The following is a 9,816-nucleotide window of genomic DNA, read 5'->3' as shown; positions in this document are numbered from 1 at the left end:
TTTATGCCTGCACAAGCCAAGCTGAGCCCATTAACCCTCCATAACCAGACCTGAGCAATAACTGAGAAACACGAAGAGAACAAGGATCCAGGCCATGGGGAAAGTCCAAAGTAGGGCGAGCCTGAGAGACAAACAGCTCTCTGATCTAGCTTCACCTTCCTTCTGCTTTCTTAATTAACCGGGAAATGGGGTATTTTCTATCCTATTTCAATGTCTGGATTGGAAGTCAAAAACTGAGTGCACAAGAGCAGTGGCCATGTCCCTGGGACAGAGATGTACAATCTTCCTCTGGCAAGTCTGCACAGCTCCTTTCGGAGGACTGGATTTGCAGCTTCAAGAAAAGGTTTTGCTTCCCACCTGAATGAATCCCTTCTCCCCAGCTGAAAAGATCATAAAACATAAAGCCAACAAGCGACTCAGGTTTCAGTTAGTACCCTTAAAAGCCGTCCCAGTGTCCACGCTTAGAGAGGGAGAACGCTTGAATGGTTTGGGCTTGGCCCATAGACAAAGACGCAGAGGCAGCCGGAGTCAAAGTGTGCAGTGAACTGACACCTCAAAAGACACAAAGAAAGAACGATGACCTGTGAGAATCATACAATTGTAGAGTTGGAACACCCCCAAAGGTCATCTAGTCCAACCCCCTGCAATGCAGGAATCTCAGCTAAAGCTTCCATGACCATGCAACCTCTGCTTAAAACACTCCAAAGAAGGAGAGTCCACAACCTCTACAGTCCTACCCTCCAGACCAGGAGAAAACAAGCTTGTTCTGTCTTCCATGTGACAGCCTTTGAGATATTTGAAGATGGCTATCATATCTCCCCTCAGACACGTCTTTTCCAGGCTAAACATACCCAGCTCCTTCAACTGTTCTTCATAAGGCTTGGTTTCCAGGCCCTTGATCATCTTGGTTGAGAAGTGACTGAGACCAAATGGCCTTACCAAACTTTTCAGCTCTTTAGTTCAAAAGCTCCTCTGGAATGAAGGAAATTGAGCCCCAGAGTGTTAGTTCATTCTCAGCTCTGGGGAGGAAGAGTGAAGGTTTTTGTCTCAGTTCCCCATCAGATGGTATCATGGTGATACTTCCAGCCACCAGTGCCCTCCTCGGCACCACAGTGATAAACTGCCTCATCTTCAGCCTGGATGTTGGTGATGGTTAAAGAGCCAGTGTTCCCAGAGGTGGAACCTGTGAACCGATCTGGGATCCCTTCTCCCCTGGTGCTGGAGCCATACCACACAAAGCGAGGAGCCTGCCCAGGTTTCTGTTGATACCAGGCAAAGCTGTCCCAGCTACCACTAGTTCTAGAGCAGGATAGCTTCACAGTTTGGCCCAGGGACACTGACTCTGAGCCTGGCTGAGTTACAGTCTGTGAAATGACACCTTTGCAAAAAGAAAAAGAAAAAGAAATGCATCAGTTTCTGCATTTATAAAGATCATAAAAACATTGTGTTTGCAAGGTAAATTACACATGATAAATGGGTTTGTGGCTTTCCCCGTTATTTCAGCAGAAGCCTCTAAACACCCAGAACCAGACCTGAGCAGGAGCTGAGAACTGCGAAGAGAAGAAGGAGCCAAGCCATGTTGAAGTCAAAGGAAGGGGGAGTCCCAGAGACAAACAGCTCCTCAATCTAGCTGCACCTTCTTCCTCCTCCTCTCTTAAATCCCCAGAAATGACAAATGATCTCTCATGCAAATTAGCAACAAAGGGGATGATTTGCGTAAGGAAGGTCCAGTCCTTGGTATCCCAGTTAGAAAGAAAAATATCAAGTAGCAGATTATGGGAATGTTCAAGAGAATTTGCCATGAGCATCAGAATACTGGACCAGGATTGCTCTTTACTGCACATTCATCCTGATTAGTCTGCAAAAAAATTGAACCAAGTCAACTGTTCTTTTTTCCTCCTTCCACACCTTTTTGCAGGCAGGGCAAATAACATTGCACCTGGGAAATGTTATTTTACACTTCCCATTTCCCTCTCACTGTCCTTTCCAGAAAAGTCTCAGTCCTTGAATCCTTTAATCATTTTCCTGGCCTGTCTTCATGTGCACATGTGAGGTAGAATTCTCTGACGTTGCATGGATAGAAAGTGGCCTCAGATGAAATTAGGGATATTTCTCATCTCCCCCCCCCCACCAGGTCTACTGGGCCGAGGCCATTTAAGGCTCTAAAGGTCAGCACCAGATGGTGGTTGGAGCCCAAAGGAAAAAATATATATGAAATAGCAAACTTGACCCCTAGAAGGGTCCATTCCATCCAAGAAATACTCAGCAGTTTCAGCACAACCCTTCATTCCATTACCAAACCCCTTTGGCTGATGAGGACTAGTTTTTGTTTTGTTTTTAATAAAATCTTGCTGATATTTTAAGACTAATGTTGTTACCGGGTTAACCCAGTGATGTCATCAGGACAGGATTGTGACGCATCAATTCAGGGTCCCCCACGGCTGGTTTTAACCAACAGTAAACTTCGTGGAAGAGTTTTCTGGCATATTCGACAGGCAGCACATCTTTGGCATCTGTCAGCCATTTGGCCGCCCCCACCCCCTTCTCCTGAACCTTCCCAAGGGCAGGAGGGCAGTATTGATTTAGAACAGTGGTTTGCAGAAGGGCATAGCACAGAGGGGGAAAGCTGGGAAATGCTGGGTGAGTAAGAGCTAGAAGAGGAAACACCAAGAGAGAGACAGCTGGCAGATTCAGAGTCCTTGGAAAGCATTCCTGAGGCTATTATTGGACTGTAATTGAAAATTAATAAAAAATATTATGAAAAAGACCTTGATTTTATTTTATTTTTTTGGTGCTCACAAATATCAGAAGGCATGGTGATCAATGAACAATATAAATAGTTCTGCTGTTGGGAAATATGCCTAAGAAAGATGAGACCTTCACACCCTTACCTGAGAAGTACCTGAGAAGTGCAAGAAGTGCTTATTTAAATCCTGCAGATATTAATAAGAGCATTACTGTGCCTATCCATGCAAGAAAATGGGGCTAGTTTTAACCAGCACCAAACTTCATAGGGCGATTTTGTTGTATCAACTATGCTATGATTTTGTTATATCTTTTTGATAATAATTTTTATTAATTTTTCAATTACAATCAATAATAGCCTCGTTATAACAATACCAAATTATAATACAATTACTAATACCAATTTTCAAACAGCAAATTATATAATTTGGGTGCCCCTGCACATGCTAGATTTGATGATTTTCTTTATTTCTGTGTTCCAAAATCTTATTAATTTCAATTACAGTCTGGTCAAATTAATAATCCCTTATACAACAGCTACAATATTAATATCTTCCATTCGTGTTGACATATTAAATGATTTTTAGAACTACAAGTGAAGCACTCCTTATTCTTCCTGTGTGTGGGATTTTGTTGTATCTTAACATCTGTGCCACATGTAAAAAAAATTCAACAATGTGCAGATGTTTGCTGTACAATGTGCTCTTATTGTTTGCTCTACAGGCACCTTTCTTAAATCCAGCTGCAATGATATTTGGCCACCTGCAGTGTGCATTGCCCTGTGCATGAGTGGTTGCTTAGTGACCACAACTCAGAGAAGGGGCTGGGATTAGATGCCATTTTGGCCCCATTCAGCAGTACTATTGAGAGAGACTCAGGCACACATCAATAATAATAATAATAATAATAATAATAATAATAATAATAATAATAATATAATCATTTATTATTTATACCCTGCCCATCCAGCTGGGTTTCCCCAGCCACTCTGGGCAGCTCCCACCAGAATAAAACATCACACATTAAAAACTTCCCTAAACAGGGCTACCTTCAGATGCCTTCTAAAAGTCTGGTAGTTGTTTATTTCCATGACATTTGAAGGGAGGGCATTCCACAGGGCAGGCACCACTACCGAGAAGGCCCTGTGCCTGGTTCCCTGTAACCTCACAATGAGGGAACCACCAGAAGGCCCTTGGAGCTGGACCTCAGTGTCCGGGCAGAACAATGGGAGTGGAGACGCTCCTTCAGGTCTACTAGGCCAAGGCTGTTTAGGGCTTGAAAGGTCAGCACCAACACTTTGAACTGTGCTCGGAAACGTGCTGGGAGCCAATGTAGGTCTTTCAAGACCGGTGTTATGTGGTCTCACCGGCTGCTCCCAGTCACCAGTCTAGCTGCTGCATTCTGGATTAGTTGGAGTTTCTGGGTCACCTTCAAAGGTAGCCCATGTAGAGTGCATTGCAGTAGTCCAAGCGGGAGATAACCAGAGCATGCACCACCCTGGCGAGACAGTCCACAGGCAGGTAGGGTCTCAGCCTGCATACCAGATGGAGCTAATAGACAGCTGCCCTGGACACAGAATTGATCTGCGCCTCCATGGACAGCTGTGAGTCCAAAATGACTCGCAGGTTGTGCACTTGGTCCTTCAGGGGCACAGTTACCCCATTCAGGACCAGGGAGTCCTCCACACCCACCTGCCCCCTGTCCATAGCTGTCAACTTTTCCCTTTTCTTGCAAGGAATCCTATTCGGAATAAGGGAATTTCCCTTAAAAAAAGGGAAAAGTTGACAGCTATGCCCCTGCCCCCCCAAAACAGTACTTCTGTCTTATCAAGATGCAACCTCAATCTGTTGGCCACCATTCATCCTCCAACCGCCTCCCGGCACTCACACATCAAACCAAACTCTGCAATATTTCTCAGCTCCCTGAACTGGAAGGAGGGAGAAGGTTTCTGTCTCAGTTCCCCATCAGACTTTAGCACTGTGCCACATGCTGCTGAACCAAGCAACACAGTAATAGTCAGCCTCATCTTCAGTCTCAGTGCCGGTGATGGTCAAATAGCCTGTGGTTCCAGAGCGGGAGGCGGTGAACCGGTCTGGGATCCCTGTTCCCCTGCTGCAGCCAATATCACAGTGCACAAAGCGAGGGGCCTGGCCAGGTTTTTGCTGAATCCAGACAATATAGCTCACGCTTCCGCTGGCGGTGCAGGAGAGTTTAGTAGTTTGTCTCGGGGGTGCAGCCACAGAGGCAGGTTGGGTCATAGTAGGCTGTGAAATGACACCTTTGGGAAAAGGATAATTGACACGGATTCATTTAGTGTGCTCTAAGTATCAGACAGGCCCTTTCATCAATGCACAATGTTGTCATTGGCTCTAACTCCACAGAGAATGAGTCCTTTACACCCTTACCTGAAAGGTAGCCGAGAAGGACAAGGAAGGACAATGCCCAGGCCATGGTGAGCTCTCTGGAGGAGTTGGATTTTGGAAAGCAAAATGATAAGTGGCAGGAGCCTTTCCACTTCTTTATTTAATCCCCAAAGGAGCTGAATCTGGCAGGTCTCTCACTTAAAGCTAAGGATGCCCATTGGCTTTGTTAGAAATGCCAATCTGCAGAGGCGGGACATTCTTTCCCTGCCAATGAACAGAGAAGACATTTGCATAAAGGAGAGTATTTAATAAGAAGATGCAAGGCTGTTTTTCCTAGGTTGAGAGAAGCATTTTGCTTCTGAAGCATCACTCACAATAATTAGAGTTGAGATAACACTAATAGGGAAAGACCTATTTTGTGGTGACCATCAAAGCAAGAACTGAGGGATGTGCCTGAAAGGATGAGGGCCAGGAGCATGAGTGCTTCATGTGTCCCTAATAATTCCCTCAGGCAGTCCTGCTCCTCAGACCTTTCACCTTCTCTGCCAATCTCACGTCAAGCCACAGAACTAGCTACTGGGAAAGGCAGAGAAGCCTCAGTCAGGTTGGAAGTTGCATGTCAGAATTGTTGAGCAATGGAGCCCCCTTACACCCTCCAATATTTCCCTGCAAATATCCCCTGCTTCCACATTTGTGTTGGCACGCCAAGCAGGAGTTTTGGAGTGGCAACCTTTTGCCATATAATGTAGGGTTGCCATGTGTCCTCTTATTCCAGGACATGTCCTCTTTTTCAGGGGGGAAATTTCTGCCCAGGTGGATTTTTTAAATTTGCCAAAATGTCTCTGACTATACTTTCTGGATGAGACATAGACATAACTGGTGACTAAAGACTTGCTTCCCTCTTCTCCGGCCGCCCTCAGCTATATACCACAGCTTCTATAGCCTACATGTAGCAGGGGTATTTAAAATGAGAGTCGTCACAGTGTCCTCTTTTTTCTTCTTCAAAATATGGCAACCCTAATATAATGCAACATTTATCCAATGAAAATAGGGACGTCCTTTTCCATAATAATACTACTAATAATAATTTTACTATTTATACCATGCCCCTCTAAGTTGCTCCAGCCACTCCAGGCAGCCACCAACATATATAAAAACATAATAAAATATTAGGCATTTTTTAAAAAAACTTCCCAATACAGAGCTGCCTTCAGATGGCTCGGAGGTCAGATAACTCTATACTCTCCAACATTTCTCCAATGAAAATAAGGACGTCATAAGGAAAAGTGGGACATTCTAGGATCAAATCAGAAACCAAGATGACTTCTGTAAATCCGGGACTGTCCCTGGAAAATAGAGACACCTTCTGACAAGAGTGTTTAGTTATGAGTGGCTCCTGGATCAATGGAGAGCTGTGCTCAGCCAACAAGTGTTGTAGGGTTGTTGTTGTTGTTGTTGTTGTAGTTGTTGTTGTTGTTGTAGTTGTTGTTGTTCTTCTTCTTCTTCTTCTCCTCCTCCTCCTCCTCCTCCTCCTCCTCCTCCTCCTCCTCCTTCTCCTCCTCCTCCTCCTCCTCCTCCTCCTCCTCCTCCTCCTCCTCCTCCTTCTACTATGAATTGGAAGCAAGATGTTGTTCAAATATCTACTTCCATCCCTTGAAATCCCATCTGGGGGGCAGGTTCTAGGAGTGGGCAGAACCAGAGGTCAAACTGGATGGAGAAATCAATCTGATTCTTTGTGCAATAGGCTTTTTTTTACCCATGAAAGCCCCAGGAGTTTCTAAATGAAAGGCACCAGTCCACTAAAAGGGGGGGGCACTCCTTCCTCCAAACTCCCCCAAGACGAGACATTTAAGCTTCTTATCAATGGAGTTGTACTAATGCACTCAAGGGGGAAACGTGCAAGCAGAACACCAAATGCACTCCAGAGAACAGAAACCAAAGTGAATGAAGCTTTTTTTTAAAAAGGAAACAAATGAGGAAATGAAATTAATCTATTCACTCACATTCTTTTCCGACTCTTTTTGACTGCAAAGGTGTACTTGTACCTGGCATATCTGCTGCATTCATGCCAATCTGAGCATGAGTGAACAGAAAGCGTCAGACATGTAGCCATGCTTAGTGAACATTCTCCTGCTTCACTTCACATCACAGGTGCAAGCAGGACCAGGTGCTCTCAGAACCACTAATCTGCCAAAAATAGACCAACACCTCCCCTTAAAGGTTAAAGCTGGAAAAGCAGTCATCCTATAGCTATGCTCAACATGAACAGAAAGGTTATATAATATGAAAACCAATGCTGATATTCAGTGCTCAAGCAGTTGGAGTAAGACCATGGTTTTCCAGGAAACACATTTGATTGATATGGCCTGGTTTTTAGATCTTGCAGATATAGAACAGAAACTTGACTGTGGACTCAGCTTTTGTTGTTTAGTCGTTTAGTTGTGTCTGACTCTTCGTGACCCCATGGACCAGAGAACACCAGGCACTCCTGTCTTCCGCTGTCTCCCGCAGTTTGGTCAAACTCATGTTAGTACCTTTGAGATCAGTGTCCAGCCATCTCGTCCTCTGTCGTCCCCTTCTCCTTGTGCCCTCCATCTTTCCCAACATCAGGGTCTTTTCCAGGAAGTCTTCTCTTCTCATCAGGTGGCCAAAGTATTGGAGCCTCAGCTTCACAATCTGTCCTTCCAGTGAGCACTCAGGGCTGATTTCCTTAAGAATGGATAGGTTTGATCTTCTTGCAGTCCATGGGACTCTCAAGAGTCTCCTCCAGCACCATAATTCAAAGGCATCAATTCTTCGGCGATCAGCCTTCTTTATGGTCCAGCTTTCACTTCCATAGATCACTATTGGGAAAACCATATCTTTAACTATACAGACCTTTGCTGGCAAGGTGATGTCTCTGCTTTTTAGGATGCTGTCTAGGTTTGTCATTGCTTTTCTCCCAAGGAGTAGGCGTCTTTTAATTTCGTGACTGCGGTCACCAACTGCAGTGATCAAGGAGCCCAAGAAAGTAAAATCTCTCACTGCCTCCATTTCTTCCCCTTCTATTTGCCAGGAAGTGATGGGCCCAGTGGCCATGATCTTAGTTTTTTTGCTGTTGAGCTTCAGACCTTTCATGTTGCTGCTTCCAGTTTTAAGGTGGCCATTCACAGAGCTGCAGCCTGGGAGTGCTGGAGGCCACCCCTCAGAGGGCAACGGGGTTTTTTTGGTCTTTGGAATAAGCTTTTTGGGGGGGCTTTGGAATAACCATGTTAGGAGGAGGTTTTTGAAGGTTGTCAAAGGCCTAGTTGCTGCTGATTTTACTACTGGATTGTTTAAGAGGGCATGTAATTGGTGGTGTGTAAGCCAAGACATTTGGGTGTCCCCTAGACTGTCTTGTATTTCTTGTGTTGATATGGGTTTGTTATTTTTGTGGAAGTCTGCTGGGCGGCATAAACCTTCGGCTTGCCAGGTTTTTACCTGGAGGTTTTGTGCTGTCTGGTGGAATAGCGGGTGGTATGCCAGGCTCAACATTCCCCCCCCCGCGCCTTCCCCCTCTTTTCTTCCTAACCTAACACTGTATGTAACACAAATGTCTCACAACAAATGAAACTTATCTGTAGAAAACGCAACTTGAAAAAAAAAGACAATGCACACATTTTTTGTAAACTAAGCAATCTGTAATATTATTGTTTTTTTAAGATAAATGGCAGGTTCCACGTCATTTCTAAGAGGCGAAGACGATGTGTCAGGAGTGGAGCAGGGTTTTGGAACATGAGTTCCTGCTGAACAGGTATATAAACAGGTGGGGAAGAATTCCTGGAGAGAGAGAGGTAGGAAAACAGAGACCACTTCAGGGCCTCCTCCAGCTGGACTTCACACACACAGTGATCTGCCATCTACTGCCCTATGGGAAAGATCCTCATGGCATTTTCAATGTGTTATAATTGTATGGGTTTTTTGTCCCATTGGATCCCACCTCGGGAATTTTGCCAAAAAGTTTGCTCCCCTTCCACAATTTCAAAATGCAGTTTCTTTTCTCTTTCAGTGATGGAGAATGGTTCAAACAAGAAGACTATTTTTGGTATGGCGGTAGCATTCATCAGCTGCCGTCAAGGCCAAATGAAGCCCATTGTCTGCAAGGAGGTTTTTGTCTTACTTCCCTATGTGGTTGTGTCACTGTGTGCTGCCCGCTGCTGTCATAAGACAGACAGTAATAATCAGCCTCATCTTCTCCTTGAAGGCGGGAGATGGTTAAGATGGCAGAGTTAGCAGAGCTGTCAAGGGAGCCTGAGAATCTATCTGGGATCCCTGACTCCCTATGCTCATCTTCATATATTAACAGTTTTGGAGCACTGTTGGGCTTCTGCTGGTACCAGGAGTTGAAATAATCATCTACACTTTCAGTGCTTCTCCTACAGGAAATTTTGACTGTATCTCCGATGGAGGCTGACAAAGAAGGTGGCTGAGTCATTGTAAACTCCGCATCACAGCCTGGAACAAAAAAAACAGTCAGAAAAATTAAGTGGAATTGGAAGATCATTAAGAGAAGACTGTCAATTAGTCACACTGAGAAAAGGAAAACAGGGAAGGATTTCCAATTAGGCATTTTTTAAAAAATGACCTACCCAAAAGGTGAGCAAGAAATACAAGGAGCATCAAAAGTTTGGCCATGGTGAGGAATTCACAGCTTGGTTGACAAAGAGCTTTCTGGAGGGGAGAGTTGTGC

General features: G+C 44.7%; 1 gene segment (V, D, J or C); it reads right to left on the bottom strand.

Annotated features, from left to right (window-relative positions):
- Positions 1–4,709: 4,709 nt before the first annotated feature.
- On the bottom strand, positions 4,710–5,310 carry LOC128404303 (immunoglobulin lambda variable 2-23-like). The segment is given in 2 exon segments: positions 4,710–5,023; positions 5,151–5,310. Coding segments are annotated over 2 exon segments (360 nt in total).
- Positions 5,311–9,816: the final 4,506 nt, after the last annotated feature.

The sequence above is a fragment of the Podarcis raffonei genome, chromosome 16 (genome assembly GCF_027172205.1).
Source record: "Podarcis raffonei isolate rPodRaf1 chromosome 16, rPodRaf1.pri, whole genome shotgun sequence".
Taxonomy (NCBI): Eukaryota; Metazoa; Chordata; class Lepidosauria; order Squamata; family Lacertidae; genus Podarcis; species Podarcis raffonei.
This window is presented reverse-complemented; position numbering and strand designations above follow the sequence as displayed.